This window comes from Mobula birostris, chromosome 14 (genome assembly GCF_030028105.1).
Source record: "Mobula birostris isolate sMobBir1 chromosome 14, sMobBir1.hap1, whole genome shotgun sequence".
In the NCBI taxonomy this organism is placed as follows: domain Eukaryota; kingdom Metazoa; phylum Chordata; class Chondrichthyes; order Myliobatiformes; family Myliobatidae; genus Mobula; species Mobula birostris.
Window position 1 is genome coordinate 81,880,112 of NC_092383.1, and position 27,852 is coordinate 81,907,963.

Genomic DNA, 27,852 nt, shown 5'->3' on the forward strand with positions numbered 1-27,852 from the left:
TAAGGTCCAGGATTCTGCTGGGTCCTAGGGTCCCATTTAGACGAGTTGAATAAGGGACTTGAGCATCTGTGTTTTTTGGTATCCGCGAGGGGTCCCAGAACCAATCCCTGGCGGATAAGGAGGGCCGACTGTACATCAGAGTACAGTCCTTCGGCTCATGACGTTGTGCCAACCTTTTAACTTACTCCACCATCAATCTAACCCTTCCCTCCTACTTAGCACGGTACCGTAGTGGTTAGCACAACGATTTATAGTACAGGTGACACAGGTTCAATTCCTGCTGCTGCCTGTAAGGAGTTAACACGCTCTCTCTATGACTGTGTGGGTTTCCTCTGGTGCTCTGCTTTCCTCCCACATTTCCAAAGACGTTGGTTGGTTATTTGGCCCATGATTAGGCTAGGATTAAATTGGGGGGTGGGGGGAGTTGCTGGGCAGAGTGGCTCGAAGGTCTGGAAGGGCCTATTCCATGCTGTATTTGAGATGAAATTTAAAAAACCCCATAAGCCTCCATTTTTCTTTTATCCATGTGCCTATTTAAGAGTTTCTTTGTTAGTTTATTGTCCCTGTCACAGATTGAAACTGCTTTTAAAAAGGTCACTGAAAACATATTTGTTATAAAGGGAAATCCACCCCTGTCTGGCTGATCTCAAGTGTACCTGATGCTTTTGATATCCTCATCATTATTAAAATTGTTCAATTAGGTCCTAATAGTGGCTAAGAAATGATGTTGTTTTTTGAATTCAAATATAGCAACTAAATTGACAAAAAAATTTTACAAATGAAGCTTGAGTGTTAAACTGGAAACACTTGACAGGTCAGTGAATATCAGCTAAGAGAGTCAATACAGATAATCCTTCAGATTGATGATGGTTTTGCATATCAAGATCTTTACTGCTGGGCAGTAGTGAGGAAATGTTTCACAGTTCAGGTGCTGCCTTTTGGATTACTAAACATCATACCAAGTCCTGGTCCAGACCATGGACATGGAAGGTCTTAAAGCACTAATGTGAGGAAAACAGGAGAGGGAGTAACCTGATGAATGTATTTATCCCTCAGTTGACATTTCTATCAAAACAGATTACCTAGTCATTATCACTTAGTGGGAGTTTAGTGTAAACATTGCTTCCTGCATTTCCTACATTACAACAGTAACTGAAGTATTTTGAGTTACACACATAAAATAATGGTGGAACTCAGCAGGTCAGGAAGCATCTATGGAGAGGAATAAAGAGTCAACATTTTGGTCTGAGACCCATCATCAGGATTCAAATACTTCAGTATTTAATTGGCTGTAAAATGTTTTGAAGTTCTTTGAATTTGAAAGGCAGAGGGGAACCTTTCCTTTTTTTTTAGAACTGGAAGATCAGATGCTTAAAGCAATTCCAGAAGCCGAACAGTGGCAGGGGTTAAAATATAAAGAAGAGGGTGGAGTGATTAATGGCATTGGGGATATGATAGGCCAAGTAAAAAACATCACAGATAAGTTTGGACAACATTCCCAACACTAGCATCCATAAAGTTAAAATAATGGTTATTGTTGTGACTGTGAACAAAGTCACCAGGAGACACTGAACCTGGTGATTTATTCAGCACACTTGAGACACTCTTGGAAGAAGAGGCTTCCTCGACTCAGAGTACATCATATTTTTATATCCTTAGGATCAATGGTAATTCAGTATAGTTTCAGTGGTTACAATGGCATTGTTTACTTCAATACTTTGGGTTGACAATGCTTCACTTAAGTTGCGTATAATTTTCAAACACCTAAGTCTTCACACCCACATTCCAGTACCCTAGATTGAATGTTAATCAGCATTCTCTCTAGCTGCATTCATGCATATGCAGACATCTCAAGTGAATGGGTGTTTGCTGGTTTGCGATCAGCCCCAATCTGCAGCTCCAGGAAGACCATTGTTCAGAGCTGCATTTTAAATTCAAACTACAACCCACATTCAGATCTGAAGACTGGTTACTGTTGAAATTAATATTTGCTATATACTGTAACTCCAGAATATGCCCTAACAGTTTTGAAGCGGGGTTAATAGCTAATTGGTGTGTTCCCAGTCAGTGATAACCCTTGTTACCAATAGTCTGAATATATGATCTTTGACTTTGAAATACTTCATTGGGTTCTGAGAACCATTTTGGGTTATTACAATGTGATTAAAAATGGGTTGTTTCTGAATTATTACAACACATAAAATGCTAGAGGAACTCAGCAGGTCAGGCAGCATCTTTGGAGGGGAATAAGCAGTCAACATTTCGGGCAGAGACACCTCATCAGCCCATTGAGTTTGTCCGGCATTTTGTGTGAGTTGCTTTGGACCTCCAGCACCTGCAGAATCTCTTGTGTCTAATTTTCTGATTTTTATATTTGCACCAATAGGAACAGAGTCCTTGTCTGTCCGATGAAGTGTGCGCCAGTGTTGCTAACTCTCTCTGATTCCAAGCATGTAGTTTTACCTGTAGACGATGATTCAGATCTTAATGTTGTGGCATCTTTTGACCGACGAGGAGAATATATTTACACAGGGAATGCCAAGGGAAAGGTGAGTATTACAAGGAAGTTTGTTAATTTTTGATCTTATTCTTACAGATTCTTTAGGAGAGATGTACTAGTAATTGTGTAATTATACAAGTAAAACTTAATTTTCTTTAACACTAATCTTCTAAAAGTAAATTTATCTAATTATCTGTTAGCTTCTATGGTTCATTCTGATAAACCATCTAAGAACCAAATTTCAAAGTTCCTAACCTGTCTCCTCTGGCTTTATCTATTAATCTTTTCACAGCATTGGAGAGGGAGATTTGCCTATTCTAAAGCCAAGAGATTCTGCAGATCCTGGAAATCCAGAGAAACACGCACTAAGTGCTAGAGGAACTGAGCAGGACAGGCAGCATCTTGGGCAGAGACCCTTCATCAGAACTGGAAAGGAAAGAGAAGAAGCCAGAATAGGGAGGTGGGGGCGGAGAAGGAACGCTGGTTGGAATACAAGCAGGCAGGTGAAGGGTGAAACCAGTGAGGGAGCAAGGAGGGAGATGAAGTAAGAAGCTGGATAGTGATGGGTGGAAAAGGTAAAGGGCTGAAGAAGGAATCTGGAAGGAGAGGAGAGTGGACCATGGGAGAAGGGGAAGGTAGAGGGGCACCAGAGGAGGGACGATAGGCAGGTGAGGACAAGCAAACCGGTAAGAGGGGAGCCAGAATGGAAAGTGCAAAAAGAGCTGGGGGGGGGTGGGGGGGCAGGAGGAATGGAGGAAAAGTTCCCAGTAGTTGGAGAAATCAATATTTGTGTCATCAGGTTGGAGGCTGCCCAGATGTAATATGAGGTGCTGCTCTTCCAACGTGTGTGTGGCGGTAGACCGAGTTGGATTGGGAAGTAGAAATAAAAGGGGTGGCCCTGGGAAATCCTGCCTATTGTGGATGGAGTGAAGGTGCTCAGCCTATCCTCTGACAAAGGATCCACCTCTTGCCTATTCCTTGCCCCCTTTCTGATATCTGGGGAACAATTTCGCAGATGTAGATAATGATCATGTGACCTGCCCCTTAACATCCTGCTCCTCAGAGGCTGGCAGTGAGAAATCATGTCTGTCAATGAGGAAGAAGGAAAGAGAGATGAGCACATCTAATTCTGATCTTCCTTTTGGACGTTCCCAAATAGATGCCAGTAATGGTCAGAACTAAAAGGCCTGTTTAAAGCTTTTAAATTTCCAACTCAATGAACGCTGATTTCAGCCATAATGACCTTATTATTCCACTTGGATAGGTTAGCTTGGTAGGCATGGATTAACAATCAAGCCCAAGGATATTTTTAAACTGCTAACCTGATGAGCTTCTCCAAGCTGTTAATGTTTTATGTGTGGTCATTTTCTGGGTATAGATTTATTTTGTCTTCTCAGTGGTCTGGTATGCATTTACAATTTTAATTTTATCATTTGCAAATTTACCAGTGGTGAAAAATAACTCCGTCACATAGAGTATTCTAACCGGCAACTCAACTTCCTGTGTGTTGGTAATGCTAAATTGCAGCTTTCATTTTCAGATTTTGGTATTAAAGACTGATACACAAGAGCTGGTGGCTTCGTTCCGAGTCACAACAGGTACCAGCAATACCACCGCTATAAAGTCCATCGAATTTGCAAGGAAAGGCAGGTGAGAACTTCACTGTTTCTCAGATTTCATTGTTTTGGAGAGAACTTCTGTTTCAGTGGTGCATATTTGTCAATTGTGCAAAACCTTGTGGTCAGTGATTGGCCAATGAGAGAATTGAGTTCCACAGAAAAGGAAGCTATTAAATTTTCATATTTTCCTTTTTGCTTCAGAAGTGTTTTTTTCTCTTTGTCTAAATTAATTGATTCCTTGAGAGCATACTGTCTAATACCAGGTATCCTCTGGCATCTCATGCCAGTGGCTGCTGTTCTGAGCCTTCATGATGCATTGGCTGCAATTACAGAAACACCAGTAGGCTGATTCCTGGTATCTGTCCATGCACATTCCTCATCAGATTTGTTGAATTCATTGCAGGGTTGTGGGCTTCACAGGCTGAGCCAGCATTTAATTCCCTATCCCTAATTGCCCTTGAAAGGGTGTGGGTGAGTTGCCTTGAACCTCTGCAGTCCTTGAGTTATTCAATGTTGTTAGAGAGGAAATTCCAGGATTTTGACCCAGCAACTGTGAAGGAATGTTGATACTTCGAATATGATGCATGGCTTGGCTATGGATGAATGAAGCATTATTCTCCCAGTTTTATAAAAGCTAGAAAAATATCAGACTGTATTCCTCAAAGATTTGTGTTGGAGAACATAATTTGGTCTGATCTAATGAACAGAACTGGAGTAAAATAGACTTAACCCTTCTCCCCTTCAAAACATTTAATAACCAGGCCGCCTTCCCCCTTCCTTTCTAGTTCTGATGCAGGGTTTTGGCCCAAAATGTCGACAGTTCGTTCCTCTTCATACTGCTGAGTTCCTTCAGTTTTTTTGTGTGTTACTTGGGATCTCTGGCACCTGCAGAATCTTTTGTGCTTAGGGTTTTAAACTCTATTTTTCCTCCCTTAAATTATAGCCAGTAGACTTTACTATGTACATTTTGGTTTGTATTTAAACACCTTGTACAGCTCAGCAATGTTAAGGTGAATGTCTCAGTGTATTTGCTCACGTAGTTAATTCTTCCTTTCGTCAGTGTGATGGTGTATTGACTTTCATTGAACTATTTTCTTTCCTGCAGCTGTTTCCTGATCAACACAGCAGACAGAATCATTCGAGTGTATGATGGTAGGGAAATTCTGACCTGTGGGCGGGATGGTGAGCCTGAACCCATGCAGAAACTGCAGGACCTGGTGAACAGGTAATGAAATTCACAATTGTGAAACAATTTCTGAACAGCTGGTTGTATAACAAAGTGATTATGTTTGCTACAAACACAGATGTGAGGTCAGCTGTTTTCAGCAGCACGTACTTATGTTCATAATGCTCAAGTTTAAAATTGATTTGAATATCTGACGACAGGCATTCAATTTAATTTGTTATTATTGTTCAAAAATTATCAATAAGAATGGACAAATTTTATTTTTCTGTATTAGCTTCTCAGATACTTTGCCCACACCGTCCAAAGTTCAAGGTAAATTTTATTGTCAGAGTACATGTATGTCACCACATATAACCCTGAGATTCATTTTTCCTTTGGGCATACTCAGCAAATCTATAGAGTAGTAACTATAACAGGATCAATGAGAGATCAACCAGAGTGCAGAAGACAGCAAACTGTGCAAATGCAAATATAAATTGATTGTGGGAATATCACAATGGATGGGTAAGTGAGTGTAGTTATCCTCTTTTGTTCAAGAGCCTGGTGGTTGAGGGTTAGTAACTGTTCTTGAACCTGGAGATGTGAGGCCTGAAATCAATGCCATTTGTTTAACTAGTAGTTGTTTAATGACCAAAGAAATAAAAAACAGGCAATGTTGTGGTTTGCTTAAAACACTTCAGTCGTCTGCATGTAGGAAATGGATGGCGAAGGCAACACTAACTTTCTTCACCTTTTGTCTTTGAAGCAACACGTGTGTACTTGAATAGTGTGAAAAGGGGCTCTACTTCTGTGATAGGTCTTTCTAATTTATGTGATCTGGTGATTAATTTCAATCACAGAACACCTTGGAAAAAGTGCTGTTTCTCTGGTGACGGGGAATACATCTGTGCTGGATCAGCACGGCAGCATGCCCTCTACATCTGGGAGAAGAGCATAGGAAACCTGGTTAAGATCCTGCATGGCACACGGGGAGAACTACTGCTGGATGTAGCGGTAAGTAACTAGTCATGAATGGTTCATGTTGTCGTCGTCTTAATAGCTAATGGACTTAAAGAGTTCCTGCCCAGACTTTTAGTAGCACCTGAGTAATCCTATGGAAGCTTTCACAGCTAAAAATACATAAACCATAAATTTCAAGCCCTCTGAGAACTCTACTATGCAACGGGCTGGTAGTGTGAACTACCAGTCAGTTGCCATCGTACAGCATTTAAAATATTTGAGACCTTTTAGTTCAAGAGTAATTTATTTTAAAATAATCTATTTTGAAATTTGTGTGTGTTTACAGTCAAAGTTGTATATTTTACTTCATCTTTTTTTGATTTTTTTTTAGTGGCATCCTGTGCGACCGATCATAGCTTCAATATCCAGTGGGGTTGTATCCATTTGGGCTCAGAATCAAGTAGTAAGTGTCCAGGGCTCATTTTAATTTCTTAAGATATCGGGTCTGTATAGTGCCTTATTCAGGTGACCTGTGCTAAATGAAAGCAACTAAGGTTTTTTTTGGCGTGTGCCTGTGTGGGTGTGAGTCTGTGCGTCTGCATCTACGTGTGTGTGTGTGCACGTCTGTGCGTGTGCGTCTGCATGTCCGTGTGTGCGTCCGTGATGATGGATTTTTCATGGCTTTTTCCAAGACGCAGAGCGAGAGAGAGAGACTGTGTGGCGCACCACTCCTCACACAGACATTTTTGCAGTATTTCGAGTTGCGGTCTCAACACTAAACCCGGTACGGATGGAAAGCGTGCTCGGGGGCGGACCTTACTAGTTCCGAACCCGGGAACCCCCGCTCCCGGGTCCGGCGCCGATGTTGTTGCGCCACCATCTGGCCCAAAAGCAATTAAGTTTCAAGATCTAAATGTGTGGCCCTCCCATACTCGGTGGCCAGGTTTCAGTGTGAGGCTTGGTCATTGGAACAAGGTATGTATTAATGGAGGCTTCAAAGAACCCCAGCCTGAACCACTGTTTTCAGGAGTAGGGGAACAATAAAAACACATGTGGAAATTATTTCAATATGATAAATAAAAAGGTTAATGCACTCTGGATCATATCTTTCATTGCCTGAATTGACCAGAAAAGAAAATCTAGCCAGCAGCCAGTTCTAGCCATGAGGAGGTATTAGAGCATGGCTAGTGAACAGATCTTTTCCCCTGTTTCTTCATAGTTGTCTGGTTCAGAAGGTATGGCTGACAGATTTTGAGTGAACAGTTTGTTTTGGATGGCAGGATATGTCAGTCATTTGTCCTCTAAATTGACTTTTAAGCAAGTTCTACAGTCTTAAGAGCTGTACTTCTTACCCCCTCATTTTTTTTGCTCTCTTTTATCATCTAGTTCTTGGGGGAAATTCTACAAAGCAAGCCTGTAAAAGTTCAAACCACATATATTATCAAATACATATATGTCACCATATATAATCCCGAAATTCATTTTCTTGCAGGCATTCACAGTAAATACAAAGAAGCACAATAAAATCAATGAAAAACTGTGCATAAACAAAACCAACAAACAACCAACAGACATATTATGCAAATACAAAAAGGGGGAAAGTAAATATTGAGAACATGAGTTGTATTGTCTAAGTTGAAAGTGAGTCCGTTGTTTGTGGAATCAATTCAGTTATTGGAGTGAGAAGTGGGAATAAATATAACATTTTGTTCGAAGGTAATAGAAGTAAGGTGAATCTTTCACACAGTTTAAAAGACTGCCATGAGCAGCAATAGAGAGAATGCTTTCTTTTTTTTTCCCCTTCTTATGTTTGAGCAAAAAAAGCCTTTTTGATTTAGACCTTTGTTTTTTCGTATCCTGAGTGAAGCCTGTTTGCCTAATCTGGTTGTATCTTCTTAGGAAAACTGGAGTGCTTTTGCTCCAGACTTCAAAGAGTTAGATGAGAATGTTGAATATGAAGAGAGAGAATCAGAGTTTGATATTGAAGATGAAGATAAGAGTGAGCCGGAACAGACTGGTAAGGATGCCTGTCACGTCTTGCAGAGTGGCTATTAATTCATGTGCTAGAACTGCTAAAAATTTAGTGTTTCTGTGCTGTGATGAATCCGGTGTATTGAGACTCAAAGATGATGTGGCATCCATGCGTGAACACCCATGCCTCTTATTACACATTGCAGTCAGGCATTCAGTTCAATTTTACTTCAGAGGAAATTACTGATATGGAAGCAGAGGTTGCAGTAAGGGACCAGTGTAGCAGTGCTTGGCCACGTCAACTCCTCAACAATTTTCTGCACGTTCCAGGATCTTTTAACTGAGTCCTTGCAGATACACAATATGGCAGAGCTTTTCCGTGGATCTTTTCTAGTAGTCCATACTGAGAAACTACTCTTGGTTACCCTGTGACTCAAAAGATTGATTTTCAAATGTATAAGGTCAAATCAATTCCTTCTTACTATACTTGGGGAATGCAGTAGTGCAGTGGTTAGTTAATGCTTAACACCATAGTTCAATCCCTGCTGCTGACTGCAAGGTGCTTGTACTTCTTTTTCACCACCACATGGAATTCCTCAGGGTGTCCCAGCGTTCTAAAGACTTACAAGGTAGGGTTGGTAAGTTTTGTTAGCACAGGAAGCATTGTGACATTTGTGGGCTACCCCAGCACATCTTGGATTGAGTTGATTTTTGTTGCAAACGCTGAATGTTTCGCTGTACTTGTAATAAAAAAGCTAATCTCTTTAAATGTTTTAGGGCATTTTCTCAATTCTACAGTTCAGCTGGGCTGTCACGTTCTGGTGGATTTGCCTACTTGATTGTCTTTATCACATTTCAAATTGTGGAATAAATTTTTTCTGTTAATTCCCTTTCAAAAAAATTGTCATTTGGTATTCTATTGGCTTGGATTTAAGAACAAACTGAATGTCTGTTTTGAGTCCATTGCCCTTTACTTCCAAAAAAGCATTGGGGAATTGTTGATGTACCGTCTGACTGCATACAGCACCATTCTAGGAAACAAACCAGGTTTGAAACTCTCCATAGAAGTTAAATAATGGTTTCAAAAGTAATACTTCAATGAAACTTACTGAAGGTTTCTTTCAGTATTTTGTCAAATTAAAATGTGTTGAGTTGTGACAGGCAGCTTTTGTTTTGTGTTTATTGCCAATTTTTGTTTCGTGTTTATTATCGCCATCTTTTGTGGTGATAATCTGTTTTATTTGATTAAGAACATATGTCAGATATCTTTTGATATCAATTTTCTTTTATTTTTACCTCTTCTTGTATGAAATTCTTCCTAGGCGGAGATGCAGCGGAGGATGAAGAAGTTGATGTGACATCCGTGGATCCTATTGCTGCATTTTGTAGCAGGTAATTTAATTTAGTGTCTGCTGTTGAATAGTATGGCACATCAAACTTTCATTCTAAGGCTAGGAAATTCCCTTGTATAGCTTGCAGACAATAATTGGTTCAACATCAAATTGTCCTCTGCCATCTCTTCGGTGTGTCTGATGTGTTATTAAATATTTATTCCTGAAACACAGCTGTTGTTGAGAAGTCCAGTGTTCATTGGTTATTCTGCTGATGGTGAACTGCTGCCTTTCTTCAACTGTTGCAGCTGTGTTGTTGAAGGTGCACGGGTTTTGTAATGGTTCAGAGACTTTCAGGATGTACGCTGCTTGATATTCTGCATCTGAAGTAAAAGTGGTACCTCTGATACGAAATTACTCTTCTCTTATTGATCTACATTGAAATTCTTGTGATAAGGCAGAAAATGCTGGAATTACTCATCAGTTCAGACAGCATCTGATGATCTGAAATTTTTAACAAATTTCCTCTCTCCAGACCTGGTGAGTATTCCCATCATTTTCTGTTTTTATTTCAGATTTCCAGAAATTCATGCAACTTTGATGTACATCACAATTATGTACCTAGCTAGTTTATAGGAGGTTATCACATCATGTGGTAGTCGATAGGACTAAATTGTTAGATTAGAGCATCATGGGGTGGCAATAATGGGAATGTATATGTCCAAAATGGTTCAAGCCAGGGAGGATCACACCATCATGTCTTATTTCTGAATATCTTACCATGACATTCGTCTTGGGAATATTTACACTTCATATTCTAATTTGCCAATATCTGGCAAAGGTAGTTTCAGGGTAGCTACTGTCTGCTAGAAAGCAATACTTCAAGAAGCTGAAAAGAATTGTATGCATTAACCTTGAGATCATTCTTAGGATAGGAAACCTACAACTGAGTACACACGAATCAGAATGTGTTATCCAACAAGTACTACTGAGTATTCCTCCAAATCAGAATTACTCTGTTCTTGATGTGTACATCAATATACAGAAATATATATACAGCTATGTTCCTGGCATCCTTCAGCATTTTATATGAAATCTCAGCTGGAAAAAAAAGTTGCTATTTTTGTTTACTGAATAAGGCAGACTATAAGTTTGAGAGCGTCAGTGGTATTGTTTATTGCATTCTTTGTTTTATTACAGCGATGAAGAATTTGAAGATTGCAAAGCCTTGCTCTACCTTCCAATATCACCAGAAGTGGAAGACCCTGAAGAGAATCCTTATGGACCTCCACCTGAGCCCGTGCAAGTGAGATTGGTGCCTTAGCTCAGGGCCATAATTGGGGAGATATAGTTACAGAATTGAACTCCATAATCTCTTGAAGATAGATAACAGGTTACATTAACTGTATTTGTAGTCATAAACAGAAGTGATTCTGCGGATGCTGGAAATCCAGACTAACAGACACTGAATGCTTGAGGTCAGGCATCATCTAAAGAGAGGACCGTATTTATAGTGTTGTATTTGAGGAGTTTAAGATGGCATTGTCTTGAAATGTTTCATAATAATTGGATAATTCTGAATACCGTGAGCATAAAGTGAAGTTATATGTTAAGTGTTGGGTGTTTGGGAGGAACAAGTGACTTTGGATGTGGGGTTCCAAGCACTAGGTTTTTCCTGATCATGTGGTGATGGTGTCTGCCTTGATGGTAATAGAATCAGTAATGCAGATTGCTGGGAATGGTAGAGCTGATTGTCATTGGTCCCTAGCCGGCAGCTCTACCACTCTGGTAATTGACTAACACTCAACAAAACATGCTGCAACCTGCATGCAATCATTCCTAGATTAATTTTGTGCATTATCTTTTAACCCACCTTTTCACCTCAGTTACATTTGCTTGTTTCTGCACTTCTTTAGCTTCTTTGGTCATTATGTTACACTTTAGAGTTGTGTATCGCAGCATACAGTAGCACCACGGCAGCGTAGTGGTTAGCGGCATGCTACGTACCTCTAAGTAAATAAATACACTTGTAGCTGGCTTCATGTTGACCCCCTGACATCCTAGAATCATTGGAAATTTATGAGGCATAAGGAAGACATTTAGCCCACCATGCCAGTCTGAAAAGAGTTATCCAGCCTCATCAGATTCAGATTAATTGATTGTCACATCAGGATGCAATGAAATTCCTTGTTAATATGAAGCTTGCAGAGTAAGCAGTGTACATGGTAAGAATATATACAGCGAGTGCAAAACAACAGAATGGTGCAAAGATTCCAGCATTTGATCTCTGGTCCTGGAGGTCATGGCTGTTCAAGTACACATCTAAATGATGGTTTCTTCTAGCTTTACACACAGTGACATCCAGATCACTGGAAATTCTCCTTGAAAATTATCTCCCATAGAATCCTATCATTTACTGTAGATCTGTGCCTAGAGCTTTCAACCTCTGTTAAGGAAAGTTGGTTCTTTCTATCTCTTCATAATTAATGTACTCCTTAATTAAATCCTCCCCTCTTTTACAAAGAGAACTTTCTTGCTCTTCTAATCTTCCCTCAAAGCAGTGATTTTCTGGTCTTGACATCTTCATAAGCCCTTGCACCAATCCATTGCAACCAAGTCTCTGCTACTTAGATGTACAACTGAACCCTTGTGCCTACTTAGTAAGATCATGGTTGAATTTTTTTTTTTACCTATCTTAGCACAATTTCCTGCATTAATCCCAAGTCCTTTGATTCCCTTAATATTTAAAAAAAACTGTCAAATCTCTGATAGATATTACAATCTTTGTATGCACTGATCTTTGCTGGAGAAAATTTAAATTAGCCTTGGATTTAAAATTATTTTTGTTGTCATCTTCTAACTCTTCCATCCAGCCCCATGTTTCTCCAGCACTTCATAGCCTAGAGGTGGATATACTTGCAATAGGGTTTGTGCAGAGTTATTAAATTGTTCCCCAAGATAAAGTTTTGAGCTGTGAGGAGAGACTTTGTAAGATTTGTGTATATTAACCTGAATTTCACAAGAGAATTGATTGCACGGTGACAGACTCTGAGGTGTATTTTCAGACTAGGTGCTGAGAGGTTAAATCTTCAGGCAGGAGAATCTAGATCTAGGGCCACATAAATTCACCACCCTTTGGCTCAACAAATTCCTTCTCATGTCTATTCTAAAGAGCCGTCCTTGTATTCTGAGACTGTGTCCTCTGTTCCAAGACTTACCCACGATTGGAAAATTCCTCACCATGTCCACACTATCTAGGTCTTTTAATAATCAGGTTTCAATGACCCCCCCCCCCCCAGTTAAACTCCAGTGAATACAGGGGCAGAGACATCAAACAGTCCTCACATATTAACCCTTTCTTTACCAGGACCAATGCCTTATAAACCTCAGCCATTATATCCTTGCTTTTAAATTCTAGTTTGCTTGAAATGAATGCTAACATTGAATTTGCCTTCCTTTCTAATATCTTGGCAGAACCCTGGAACTGATGACCTGAACAACCCAGAGAAAAAAAGGCAGGCATCAACTGATGGATCACAACCACTCAAGAAGAAACCTAAGATGACTAATATTGAACTGCAAGGAGTACCATCTGATGGTAATTGATTTACTCATTCTTTATCAGACCAGTTATCAGCAGTTTTCCCTGTTGCTCTCTCTGCTGCTTTGTTCAAATGCTTAGTCAATGAAGGCATCATTTAAAATTTGCCTATGAAGATCCTTAGAATGTTGGGAGGATGTAAGAGATACTATGATTGAATGATTGTGCTCTTGATTGTACTCAAATGCCTCATCAGAGTTCTTCATGTTGATGTGTAATTAAAAAAAATTGTATCCGAATCTGATCCTCTCCTAACTCCAGCATTCTTGATAAGTCCCAAGAGCTTTTCAATTATTGGTTAGTAATCACAAGTGGGAGCACTGGCTGAGTATCATTACACCCCTTCTTATCTAAGGCATAGGAGGTATTGATTCGTATTGTGGTTCTTCAGTTGTAGAACTAATTTGCCTGAAACAAGGAATTGACTTTAACAGCAAAATGCCTCTTCCGGCATTATATTAATTGACTGAAGTCTTAAGTCGAGCTGATTATTTTGACTCTTAATAGTATTTACACAGCTCAGAAGGATGGTGGAAGCAGATTCAGTAACAACTTTCTAAAGGTAATTGGGTATTACTTGAAAAGGAAATAAAGTGGAGATCTGGGTAAAGAACATAGTACGTAGTACGATTACGTTCAAATTACAGATATAATGGCTTTCTGTGTTGTAGAATTATATTTATCTATTATAATATGTTAATATGTATATTACTATATATTAATGAATATAATATATTAACATACAGTTTTAGTCTCACGACAACATTTATTTCCTTCCTTGTGAATATTCCACTGTTCTTATCATTGATATGATAAGAACAGTGGAATTATGATACTCCCAAGAGGTACTGAGTTTTGGGTCTGCCCACTGGTTTGCTTATGCCTCTTTCCAACTTTTCTGCTGATGTTGAACCAGCTGCTTCTAAGGCTAAAGTAACTGGGACCTTGGTTGTCTCTTGCAGAAGTTCACCCATTGCTGGGTGTGAAGGGTGATGGCAAGTCGAAGAAAAAACAAGCGGGCAGACCAAAAGGAACGAAAGGTAAAGAGAAAGATTTCATTAAGTCGAAAGCCTTCAAAGGGGACAGAGGTCAACCTTTGGAAGGAGCAGTGAAGGGCAAGGAGCTGGCGGAAGTGGCCGAGCCACCCGCAGGTAAGGACCACGGTGGGAGCTCCTGCAGCTTGCCTGGTACCTGTGCTTTCCCCTTCCCTCTTTTCTTCATTTCCTCTGGTTCCTGCTCTTGCTTCTTTGTGGGGGAGGGTTAGCTATCTGATTGCATGGATTTGCATAGAATTTACAATACATTACCAGGGATGCTCTGTCCGACTGGTTTGCTAATGTATATACTCCATAGAACACTCCTCCCATTTCTCTTCATTCAATTGTATCACATAAAACCATAAAATATAGCAGCAGATTTAAGCCATTTGGTCCATCGAGTCAATTCTGCCATTTCATCATGGCTGATCCATTTTCTCCTCAGCCTCACTGCCCTGCGTTTTCCCCATAACCCTTTATGCCCTGACTAATCAAGATTCTATCAACCTCTGTATTAAATCAACCACAGTTGCCTTTGGCAACAAATTCCACAGATTCACCACATTCTGGCTAAAGAAATTTTTTCCTCATCTCTGTTCTAAAAGGACACCCCTCTATTCTGAAGCTGTGTTCTCTGGTCTTAGACTTCCCCTCCATAGGAAACATCCTCTCCACATACACTCGAATATCGAGGCCTTTCAACATTTGATAGGTTTCAGTGAGGTCACCCCTCATTCTTCTGAATTCCAGTGAGTACAAGCCCAGAGCCATCAACTGGTCCTCGGGAGTAATCCTTTAATTTCTGAATCATTCTCATGAACCTCCTTTGAACCCCCTCCAATGTCAGCACATCCTTTCTAAGATAAGGGGCCCATAAACCTGCTCACAATACTCCAAGTGAGGCCTCACCAGTGCTTTATAAAGCCTCAACATTGCATCCTTGCTTTTATATTCCAGTCTTCAAAATGAATGCTAACATTGCATTTGTCTTCCTCAACACTGACTCAATCTGCAAATTAATCATTAGGGAATCCCGCATTAGTCCCTTCGCACCTCAGACTTTTGAACTTTCTCTCCATTTAGAAAATAGTCTGCGCTTTTATTTCTTCTACCAAAGTGCATGACCATACACTTCCCGATACTGTTTTCCATCTGCCACTTCCTTGCTCATTCTCCTAATCTGTCTTAAGTCCTTTTGCAGCCTCCTTGCTTCCTCAACACTACCTGCCTCTCCTGCCTTCGTATTGTCCACAAATTTGGCTACAAAGCCATCAATTCTGTCATCAAAATCATTGACCTATAATGTAAAAAGAAGCGATCCCAGCACAGACCCCTGTGGAGCACCAGTAGTCACTGACAGCTGACAAGAAAAGGCTCTCTTATTCTCACTCTTTGCCTCCTACCAGTCAGCCAATGCTCAATCCATGCTTCTTGCTTGTATCTTTCCTTTAAAACCATGGGCTCTTAGCTTGTTAAGCAGCCTCATGTGAAGCACCTTGTCAAAGGCTATCTGAAAATCCAAGCATACAACATCCACAAATTCTTCTTTGTCTACCCTGCTTATTTCTTCAAAAAATTCCAACAGATTTGTTGGTCAAGGCTTCCCCTTGAGGAAACCATGCTGACTTCTGCCTATCTTTATCATGTACCTCTAGGTACCGTAAAACCGCATCCTTAACAATTGACTCCAACATCTTCCCAACCACTGAGATCAGACTAACTGGTCTATAATTTCTATTCTGCCCTTCTCCCTTCTTGAAGAGTGGTGTGACATTTGCAATTCTCCAGTCCTCTGGAACCATGCCAGAATCAATTGATTCTTGAAAGACCTCTACTAATGCCTCCACAATCTCTTCAGCTACCTCTTTTTTTAAAAAAAAAAGGATATTAAATCCTTAGAAAGAGGTGTTACAGTGTTGGAAGATGTGGAATCCATGTGGGTAAAGCTAGGAAGCTCCAAGTGTAAAAAGACCCTGATTGGAGTTGTATACAGGCCTCTGAACAGTTGCAAAGATGTGGGCTACAAATTGCAACAGGAGATAGAAAAGGCACGTCAAAAGTGATATGATAGTCAAGGGAGATTTCAATATGCCGGTAAATTGGGAAAATCAGGTTGGTGCTGGATCCCAAAAAGGGGGAATTTGTAGAATGCCTACATGATGGCTTTTTAGAGTCAGTTAAGGCATCAACTGTTCTGGATTGGGAGTTGAGCAATGAATGGCAATTGATTAGAGCACTTAAAGTAAAGGAACCCTTAACTGACCGTGATTATAACATGATTGAATTCACCCTGCAATTGGAGAGGGAGAAGCTAAGGTCAGATGTATCAGTGTTACAGTGGAGTAAAGGGAATTACAGTGGCCTGAGAGAGGAGCTGGCTAAAGTTGATTGGAAGAGGACGCTAGCAGGATGACGGCAGAGAAGTAATGACTGGAATTTCTGGGAGCAGTTTGGAAGGTTCAGGATAGATACATCCCAAAAAAAGGTTTTTCGTTAAGGAAACCATGCCTTCTCCTTTAATTGTCTTTATGTGTTCATCCAGCTTCTCACAAAACATATGCAGTCTATTCAACTCAGCTATTCCATGTTGAATCATATTAGGCAGTACTTATTCATTTTTATAGCACTTTTTGTTTACATATTTTGTATTGTAAATTATAGAATATTTTAAATATTGTACTGTACTGCTGCATAGCAAGTTTTACGAACTGATTCTGATACTGCATCTTTGCAAACTCACCATCACATTGAATTTTTTTCTCTTCATATATTTATCAAATACCCTTTTGAAAGTTACTATTATTGTTTCCACAACTGTTTCAGATGCAATGCCTTTAAAATCACAATATCTTGATGCATTAAAAAGAGCAGAATATACAGTATGCATTTGCCTCTGATTCTTTTTACCAGTTACCTTAAATCTTTTGGCATTGTTCCACTCACAATAAGGAAGAGTTATTCTTTATGCTCTCTATTATTTGCAACCCTACCTCATTTAATGATGCACTCTTATTTCTCCCACCCATTTACATTATACATGCCCCACAGGTGAGCTCACAGTACATTAGGTTCTAATGGAATCTCATATTGGAGGAAAGAAAAAAAACATTAATATCCACTACACCCCCGTTCAACTCAACATTCAATATTGTTCAATCCATTGGAAACTAATCAGAAGGCACAGATTTAAGATATTTGGAAACAGGTGACATGAAAGAAAGCTTGCTTGTTTGGGACGCATTTGTAGCAGAGACGTAGGATATAGTAATCCAAGGAAACCCGGAAAAACAAATATGGGGTTACATGACTGGCATTAGCTCAATGACTGTACCAAAGAGCCAATGCAGAATGTAGGGCAGAAAGCTTCCTTCCTGTGCTACTCTATACTTCTGTAGTATAATGGATTGGCTTGCCTATCATTAACTCATTTTTCCTCTTTGCATAAAGAAAACTCTTTCTAACATTTGTGGGGTACTTCCACTCAATACTGATGAGCCGTGGTCTAAAATGTTAACGTGAGTCATGGCAGTGTGGGATATTTTAAACTGGGAAGAACTGAAATCCATAAAGCATACAGATCGCTGAATCACTTAACCTGAATGATAGAATACAAGGCAGTGGAGACACTGATAATATTTAAAATGCTGTTTCCTGCATGCTAACAGGCAAAGGTGCTGTGTTGGACACAATGCAAGGACCACTTGTCTGATCTGTAGGGGTCATTTGTGTTAATGTTTCCATAGAATAGAGGCATCTGAGAGGCAAGTTGCATGAAAATTCCGGTTACTGGTTTTTTGATTCTGGTCACCTACCAACAGGAATGATATCAATAAGAGTGAAATAGTGCAAAGAAAGTTTGCGAGGATTTTACTGGTACTTGAGGATCTGAGTTACAAGGAATGGTTGAGTAAGTTAGGAACTTATTTCATGGAGTGTGGGAGAATGAGAGGAGATTTGATCGAGGTATACAAAATTATGAGGGATATAGATAGGGTAAATGCAAGCAGGCTTTTTCCTTTGAGATTGAGTGAGGCTAGAACTAGAGGTCATGGGTTAAGGGTGAAAGGTGAAATGTTTAAGGGAGACATGAGGAGGAACTTCTTCACTCAGCGGGTGGTGAGAGTGTGGAATGAGCTGCCAACAGACGCAGTGAATGTGCATTCAGTTTCAACATTTATGAGAAACGTGGGCAATGGAGAGAGATAAGGAGGGCTATGGTCCAAGTGCAGGTCAATGGGACTAGGCAGAACAATAATTTGCCACAAACTAGATGGGCCGAAGATTCTTCCTCTGCTGTAGTATTCTAAGTGCATGAATAAAATGGATGCAAGTTTAACAAAGTAAGTAATGAAAATAAATAATGCAATAAATAGAAGCTGGAGTAGAACACTTGACCCAGCCCCCACCATTTGCTAAGATTATAGCAGTTTTTATAAATCTCTGTACAGCTTTGCTATTATCCTGCAATTTCTAAAAAAAAAAATTGCAGATGAATGGATTATACATATATTCAGGATGAGACTCCACAATCCTCCTGGGTAAAGGATTTTAAAAGTCTTCTAATTTCTGGGAGAAGGAATTTCTGCCCCTCTCAATTCTGAATGTCTGCCTCCTTGTTTTGAGCTCGTGAGCCCAGGTACTAGAGGCCCCAGCCAGGGAAAGCATTTCTTCAGTGCTTACCTTGTCATGTCTCTTAAGAGACATTATATGTTTCAAAGAGTTCACTCCTCATCCTTCTGAACTCCAGGCAATGTGGTCTGAGTGGCCTAATGATCTTTTAACTAATGTTAAACTGCAGCCTGTGTAATCATCATATTGCATAGGCTTCCTCTTGGAGCATTGAAGACCACGGATATGTTTCCCAGTGGAAGGACTATGATTTTATTTTGATTAGATGGATAATTAAAGAAGTGAAAATTAAAAGCTTGCTTGACTGTAATTATTTTATAATGAAGTTAGTTTTGCGGTCTGTTGCCCCCCAGTGACTGCAAGAATGTTAAAATGATGTATTTTCCAGTTAAGGGATCTTCCGCAACAATGTTGTGGTCTCTTAGAGAACAGATGGTACAAGCAGTGTGCGGTTTTGGTAATAGGCAGTGAGTTTGTGACAAATGTAAATCTTTTGACTGGAACTCCATTATAATGTTTTTTTTAAAATTTCCATTTCTTAAAGCAAAAACCACTACTACTTGTTTGTTTAGGCACAAAGTTTTCAATGTTATGGATTATCATCCCGAGATCAAAGTCTTGTATTTTTGCAACTTAAATGTAAGTTCAGTGAAAATGAAAGTTGATTTGGAATCTCTGATGGCAATTCCTTATCTGTTTCAAATCTGTTATTGGAATGTGCCTTCAGAATATCAAAGAGCTGGACTATATTTGCCAGGGAGTTTCGATTAACTGAAGAGTCATTGAAGTGCGATGTTAAATTTGATAAAGTACACAAGTTATTGTGAATGCAAAAAACACTTTTCTGTATCAGTATCCATTCCATCTGCATTTCTCCCAGTTTTAGACCCATTCCTTGTTGAGTAATACAGAACCAGATGGCACATGAGCAGTGTTATGGTCTTGTGTCTTTTCATTTGTGTTTTTTGGATTTTCAGGAGGAGCCGTCATTTCCGACCTGCTGTGAAGATAGGAAAAGATGCTTCTTCATCCCTGCAGCCTTCGTACTTTAGTAGGTGTGATGCAGTATCCAGAAAGAGGGTGACTATTGGTCAGTGTGCACACCAAAGCCCAAAGTGACCTTCACAAATCAGGAGAGGATTTCCCTTCCATCCTCCTGAAGAACCGTGGGCCTTGGAAAGTCGATCAACTGGACATCTTGAGCAATTCACTGGGAATGCCAAGCGTCTGTCTTCAAATGTCATGGAATAGTGTTGCATTTCACATTCTACCATAACAGAGGGCACTTACATCAGAGATGTGTACAAGGTTTAGCAAGTGCATCATTTTTTTGGGATGGGGGGCGTTTCTTTACCCTTGTGCATTTGAAGAGTTTTCTATGAGTAATTCTTTTAGATTCTGGAAGATTGTCTGCTTGAACACTGACCAGTCTGGTGCACGGTTTAGACCCATACAGTCTGATGAATATTTTTTTCTCTGTCTCTGTTTGTCTGTCTCTCTTTTTTTAAAAAAGAAAAAAATAACTAATCTGTAGTAACTTCTGGATGCCTTGCTGTTTATATTTCTAATCTTTTGTTCTGTTGACCAGGTGGTGATGAAACGCTAAATGTGATAAATTTTGTTCTTTGTCCTCGGGCTGGGTTGATAATACTGTTTCAGACTAGTGACTGACACTTCATTGAACTGTAGTGGAAGTGAATATTGTCATTTCAGAGTTCATGATGCCTCCATGTTCTCTGGAAGCCTAAATCATCCACGTAGCAGATGTGTGCTGTCTCTGCTGCTTGTACCAGATTTGGTCCTACCCAAAACACAGGCAGGCTGAATCTAACCAGACACTTTCAAAATGTCCCCCTATTCCTCACTGGGAATCTCTGGAACCTGTTTTTTAAAAAATTTCTGTGTACTGTGGCAGGAGACTAGCTGATTTACAAGTAGTGAAGATTAAACTTGTTCTGCTACTTCTAATATATGTATTTGTCCAGTAGTCCCAAGGTAGTGAGATACATCAGCCTCCCAGAAGGCATGTGTTGCTCTCGCCTTTGGGATCCCAGAAAGCTGAAAGTTGATACCCTCACCTTGGATATCAAGAGGCCTTTCTTTACCTCTCACAATGTGCTCTATTTTTCAACATGGTGTAGTGAACAGTGAAAGCTCACCAGAAACAGATACAAAGAATCTGGATAAAATAGGCTAGCCTGTTAATGCTGTGATTTGGTTTTGATTTCATGACCAAGAAGAAAAGGTTAATTCTTCGAATTCATTCTCCTAGATTAGACCCCACACTTTATCAGTTGTTCAGCCTTGCAAATGCAGGAATGGTTAACTGATGGTTTGCTTATGGTTGAACAATCCTATGACATATATATATCTAAAATTAAAAATTGGGGCAACTTTTCAGAGTCACGTGTCACAGCAAGTGAATAGCCTGCAAGTGTTTATATGTGTAATATTCCTCCTTTGCCCCACTCCATCCACAAAAAAATGTATAGGTCCTGTGCATGCCACATCCCTGAATCATTCCTCTTTACCCCTCCCACGTTACCTGCTCTGGTCTTTCCTTTTGGCCACACTAGTATGTTATTTAATAATTGTTTATTTTTGAGTCTGAGCCTGATCTTATCTGTTCAATATAAATCATGTGCACAGATGACATTGCCGAATACAGTGTGCCCCAGATTGCATCTTTGGAATCCCTTGGTATAAAAACCTGCGTGAAAGTATGATTTTTCCCAGGTTTTCAGTATCTGCATTCTCCGGTTGTCCACAACACTGCAGCCAAGAATTGAACTGTGACTCTGTGATTCCCTCCATTTAATAGCTTAGCTCTATGATGCCATTTCAATAACTTCCATCTTCCACTTCTCTGAGTGATCACTTGTGATAGAAAGGTGTTCCATTTCTGGCACCCTCATCTGTCATGAATACCGTGGACCGGAGAGAGAAATGAAATAAAATTTAACAAATAAAAAAAAACTGAGTTTAAATGCACATCCTTTCTGAACACATGCTGGCTGGTGTTTATGCTCAAAACAAGTCTCCATTCAATGTTACATTCACACCAGTCTGTTTCTCCATATCCTGTCTTAATTTTTCAGAATCCTTACCTTTGCAAGTGTGGTTATCTTCACTTTAATGATAGTTGAAGGTTTGGCCAGAAGAATGGTCTTGGATTGAGACTACAGGTCGACCTTCACTAATCCGGCACCATTGGGACCTGAGGAGTGCCGGATTAGTGAAAATGCTGAATTACAGAAGAATCACATTAAGCATAATCAGTGCCAGATTATTGAAGGAACCGGATTACAGGTAGTCGGATTAGTGAAGGTCGACCTCTGTTTAATTTTCCTCCCACATAGCAGTGGGCATGTTATTTCAATACTGCAGTCCAGTTATATGCTTTGTAACTTTTACTTCTTTTGCAAAACAATGATCTTGAACACTCCTACTGAATTGACCTAAAAGATTGGGGATTTTGGTTAATCAGTTAGCTGGTGGTGTAGGGAAAGAATAAATCCTTACACTCTTATCTGGACCAAAATCTGGAATAGTGGGTGTCTTAGGTGTAAGCTCTGTTCTGTTGTGATCTTTTGGATTAGTTCTTCAGTGAACGGGCAGCAGTTCTAAATTTGTCCACTGGCACCATCGGTTCAGAGCTGGACTGCTTCACTTTCCTCTATGTGCCATATCCCGATGCTGCAGTGAGCCCCTCTGTGCTAGTTAGAAATGGCTTCTTCATTTAAACCTTACAGTCACGGGTTTTATTCAAAGCAGTTGTTGTTGTACCACCGCTTCCATTTGGGTCGGATTATTTTATAATTATCCTTTTTAGTGTTGATAGAATAATGCCTGCTTGGACCTCTGCTGCATTCATATTGAGCAGGCTGATAATTTTTGCGTGGAGGACTTGAGTGACTCGGGCAATGTGATATTTTGGTAACCAATACCACTGTACAGAACATGTAGAAGAATAGTTTCAGCAAATGTGCATACTTTTTTTTATTCCTGTAAATAATAAATAGTAATCTGGTTTTAAATGTGGAGTTGGGTCTGTTTTAAACACATTTGTTAAAACTGTATTAGCAGGAAATTGCGATGACATAAAAAAAAAGTTTTCCTGCATTCCTTAAAATCCTGGCTGATCTTTACCTCTGTATCTATCATTAAACTGCACATCCACTGTCAAATGAGAAGAGGGTTTGACTTTGATCTCTGGCACTGTCTGTATAGAGTTTCGGCCATGTAACTGAGATTAAGTGGGTTCCCCCTGGATGCCTTGTTTTCTTCCACATCCCAAAGATGTAGAGTCGGTAGGTAAATAGGTGGCTGTAAATTGTGTAGTACTGTACAGGTGAGTGGTGGAATCTGAAGTTGGCTGGAATTGGATTCCTGCAAAACAACATTGTGCCTAATGGTCAACGCAGATTTAATGGGTAGGAAGGTTTTCATGCTGTTTGAGTCTGACCTCTTGTTCTTCAATCTAAAGGGAGTATAGATCTGGTCTGCTATCTCTTGTCTTAATAGAGACCTCTCATCCCAGGAATCAGCCTGCTGAATCTCTCTTGTAGGTAGGGAAATAAGATCTTGCACAGTATTCCTTACGTGGTCACACCAGGGTCCTATATAATTAGTGTAGGGTCTCTATGCTCTTGTATTCAATTATCTTGGCGCGTGGCCAAGTGGTTAAGGCATTCATCTAGTGATTTGAAGGTGGCTAGTTCGAGCCTTGGCTGAGGTAGCGTGTGTGTCCTTGAGCAAGGCACTTAACTCATTGCTTTGCAATGACACTGGTGCCAAGCTGTATGGATCCTAATGCCCTTCCCTTGGACAACATCGGTGGCGTGGTGACGGGAGACTTGCAGCATGGGTAACTGCTAGTCTTCCATACAACCTTGCCCAGGCCCATGCCCTGGAAACCTTCCAAGGCGCAAATCCATGGTCTCATGAGACTAACGGATGCCTATTGTAATTATTATTCAATCATCTTGCAATAAAAACAAATGTATAATTTGCTTCCACTCCCATCAAATGCTTCCTGTGCTTCATGTTACTGTAACTTTCATCAAGTGGATGTACTTACACTCAGTATGCCTTGTACCTAATTAAGTGGCCACTGAGTGTATGTTCATGGTCATCTGCTGCTGTAGCCCATCCACTTCAAGGTTTGATGTGTTGTGCGTTTAGAGATGCTTTTCTGCACACCACTGTTGTAACACAAGGTTCTTTGAGCTACTGTCTCCTTCATATTGGCTTGAATCAGCCTGGCCATTCTCCTCTGAACTCACTCATTAACCTGATGTTTTCACCCACAGAACTGCTTCTCACTGTACATTCACAAACAAGAGAAGATCTGCAGATGCTGGAAATCTGAGCAACACACAAAAATGCTGGAGGAACTTGCAGGCCAGGCAGCATCTATAGAAAAAAGTACACTCTATGTTTCAAACGTCGTCTGTACTTCTTTTCCATAGATGCTGCCTGGCCTGCTGAGTTCCTCCAGCATTTTGTGTGTGTTGCTCACTGAATGTTTTTTTTTGTTTTTCGCCCCATTCTCTGTAACCTCTAGACTGAGACTGCTGTGCATGAAAATCCCAAGAGATCAGCTGTTTCTGAGATGCTTAAACCATCCCGTCTGTCAACAAAAACTATTCAATAATCAAAGTCACTTAGATTACATTTCTTCCCCATTCTGATGTTTTCTCTGAACAAGAACTGAACCCTTTGATCATGTCTGCATGCTTTTATGTATTAGGTTGGCTGGTTAGATATTTGTTGTAGTAAGCAGGTACAGCTAATAAAGTGGCCAATGAGTGTATATTTTCCCTGTGAAAGTGGTCAATTTTCCACATTACATCTGGTAATTCTTTGTCCATTCACTTACACAGTCCATGTTCCCTCCAAGCCCTTCACATTCCTCAAAACCCACACCGCTGCTTAGCTTCGTATCATCTGCAAACTTGGATGTAAAATACTTCCAAAACATTGGCTAAAATCAATTGTGATTGGGTGTGCTTACTGGCTTGCATAATGTGATATTCAAATAGTTTTCCCATGTTTTCTCATAATTTCTGTAACTCAATACAACTCCCAGTAATTTCAACTATCCCCTATTTCTTTCTAGCCACCGTCCTGCTTTCTGACCCTCTATCTCTATCTCTCTGTGTACTCACTGGAGTTGAGAAGAATGAGGTGAGGGGTGGGAGTGGTCGATCTCATTAAAACCTACTGAATATTGAAAGGCCTATCTAGAGCGTATGTGGAGAGAATGTTTCAATTAGTGGGAGAGAGGCGAAGACCAGAGGGCACAGCTGCAGAATAGAACAATGTCTCTTTCAGACAGACATGAAGAGGAATTTCTCAAGCCAGATGATGGTGAATCTGTGGAAATTCATTGTCTGGGGAGGCCAAGTCATTGGGTATACTTAAAGCATAGGTTGAAAAGTTTTTGGTTCATAAAGGCGTCAAAGGTTACGAGGAAATGGCAGGAGAAGTGTGTCGAGAAGGAAAATAAATCAGCCATAATCGAATGACAGAGCAGATTCAATGGGCCGAGTGACCTAATTCTGCTCCTACGTGTTTCATGGGTCTTATGGTCTCACTCTCTTCCTAACTCTGGGGAGAAAAATATAACTGCTTTTCAATTAATGTAATAAGTAAATATCTTCATGGAGTAGATGTCTAGAGTTTAAAAATATCCAAGTTAGGATTATATTTCATGGTTATAAAATGACAGAGTTTTAAGCAATGAGGAAATGAAAAGCTAAATAGAGATTTGAAAATAAGGGTGAGAAATTTAAAAGCTAGGGATTGCCAGACTAACACAAATGTAGGCCAATTAGGTCTACTGTGTTGGTTAACTGGATATGGTAAGGCATAGCATCAGTTGATTTTAAAGACCAGTTTTAGTGTGAAATGCAACAATATTAAGGAAATTTTATGCTTTATTTATGCCATCTTTCCCTAAAGTTATCACATCAATTTAAAATGTTTCATCAGGGAGGTCATTGTGTTATCACAATGAAACACTGACATTGTTCTGTTGGGACATGATTTCAAGGAGGGTGAATACAGCTAAAAGGTTTTCACTTTTGGTGTGTGGCTGATTAAAAACCACAGTGTGGGTTTTTAATCACTTGGAACTCGATCGAAAGGATAAGTAACAGTAATCCTTAATCAGACTGCAGGATAGTGCAATTACTAGCACACGGACTAAAATATGCTCAGGTGTTGGTGAATTCAGATGAGATAGACCAGGAGAAACCTCCAAGCTTTGTCGTGGTTTGGAGGCTTTGGTGCCTCAGTGACCTGGAGAGTTACGTTGGCTGGAGTCAGGGCTTTATGCTTTTGACTCTTGGAAGGGGCATTCATGCCAAGCAGGTCAAGGGGTAGAGGTCAGACTAGTGGTCCACTCAGGTTTGGGAGTTCAGCTCAGGGCTAACTACCTTGACTGGTAAAACAAAATTGTTATGGAAACAGCAATGAAGAATCGTTCTACATCCGAGTGTGACAGTATTCCTGAGTCTCTACCCGGGACTTGCATGATTGACAGTAGAGAAAACTGAGAGGAAGCTACTGACATGATGAAGGAAACCCTGAACACCAACAGGGATGGAGGACCTTCACTGCTGCCCTAAATGCCAGTGGCATAATGGGAAGCAAATATATAAGACCAAGAGAAAGGTAACGTAAATACAATTTAATATTAATAATTAAAACCCAGAAGAAAAAGTCTTAACCTTGGTATTAATAACTTCCACTAGCAGAGGTTTAACTGTCACTTGTTAAAAAGGTAACTTGGTCTACTGAGTTATCTCCAACTGGAATTAATTCATTAGCATAACAGAATGAGTTCTCCTCTTCATTTCTCCAATGTACTTCAGGAGTGAGTCAGACTGGAAGTTTCCATTTTCCCAATTAAGGTTTGAGTAGTGCACTTGAGTAGTAGAACATCTAGATATTCACCCCCTTTTCTGAAGCAAATGTACCATTTGAACAGAATAGTAAGCAGCATTGCCTTACAGGTTACTTTGACATCAAATACCGGGGCATTGTGCATCTGAAACCTTACCAACCCCTGCCCAAAATTGCTCCATTGTGCTGGTGGTTGATGTAATAAAGACATTAAAATTGGGTAATCTGCAGCACTGAATACCCCCCACCTCTATTTCCTTCCCCTTGCCCTGCTATAGAAATGCCACATTCTCATGCTCCCCTCGCCTTTTTCCTCATCTTTTTTCCTTCTCTTAGTCTTCTGGCCAACAGCCAAGGGGACATGAACACCCTGCCCCCAGGGTTGGAGAATGTCACTATTACAGGGCTGTTGCTGGTAAGCGCAAACCCTTGCAGCAAAACCTGCGGGCTGGGGTGGAGGTCTGAGTATTACTGTAGAGTCAGCCAAACTGGGACTAAAAATAACTGTGTCTTGAAAAATGCCATATGCTTGATCAGCCGGGACTGCGGTCTGATCACCAAGACAACCACAGTGGGTACCCCCTTCAACATCAGCTGCCTGGATGACACAATTGAAACATTAGGATCATCTGATTTTGTCTTTGTCTGGAAGATTTCAAAAGGAATTGTGACCACAGATAAATCTCTATTCAGACTCTTCTCATCAAGAAATTTAACAGTACCATGGATGATTAATATCAAGGTATTAATTTGCATTGGTGTGATATTTACAAAGCCAGTTGATAAATTTAAATGGGGCAACTAAATATTGAAACGAATCCAGAAAGATCAGGTTGCAGCTCTGATTTGCCTTCCCTTTGATTATTAGATTAGATTAGATTAGATTAGATTCAACTTTATTGTCATTGTGCCGAGTACATATACAAAGCTAATGAAATGCAGTTAGCATCTAACCAGAAATGCAAAGAATAGTGTTATTTACAAAATAACTGCAAATGAAGAGTAAGTGCTACAGCACACAAATATAAAAGTACTGAGACAGTACAATATGGGTGCAATACTGCTTAGCGCTGTGATGTGAGGTTCAGCAGGGTCACAGCCTCAGGGAAGAAGCTCTTCCTGTGCCTG

General features: G+C 40.1%; 1 protein-coding gene across 2 annotated transcripts in view; it reads left to right on the forward strand.

The window, feature by feature from the left end:
- The window catches only part of rbbp5 (retinoblastoma binding protein 5), a 34,428-nt gene extending 11,578 nt beyond the window's left edge, over nucleotides 1-22,850 (forward strand). The window contains exons 5-15 of one of the 2 annotated variants that reach the window (XM_072278767.1): nucleotides 2,387-2,549; nucleotides 4,041-4,150; nucleotides 5,225-5,344; nucleotides 6,145-6,298; nucleotides 6,636-6,707; nucleotides 8,144-8,261; nucleotides 9,538-9,607; nucleotides 10,747-10,852; nucleotides 13,021-13,144; nucleotides 14,110-14,298; nucleotides 19,791-22,850. In XM_072278767.1, coding sequence (XP_072134868.1) covers nucleotides 2,387-2,549; nucleotides 4,041-4,150; nucleotides 5,225-5,344; nucleotides 6,145-6,298; nucleotides 6,636-6,707; nucleotides 8,144-8,261; nucleotides 9,538-9,607; nucleotides 10,747-10,852; nucleotides 13,021-13,144; nucleotides 14,110-14,298; nucleotides 19,791-19,819 — 1,255 coding nt within the window. In that variant the 3' untranslated portion in view covers nucleotides 19,820-22,850. The remainder of the gene's footprint in view (nucleotides 1-2,386; nucleotides 2,550-4,040; nucleotides 4,151-5,224; nucleotides 5,345-6,144; nucleotides 6,299-6,635; nucleotides 6,708-8,143; nucleotides 8,262-9,537; nucleotides 9,608-10,746; nucleotides 10,853-13,020; nucleotides 13,145-14,109; nucleotides 14,299-19,790) is intronic. The other variant, XM_072278768.1, reaches the window with a different exon arrangement.
- The last annotated feature ends 5,002 nt before the right edge of the window (nucleotides 22,851-27,852 follow it).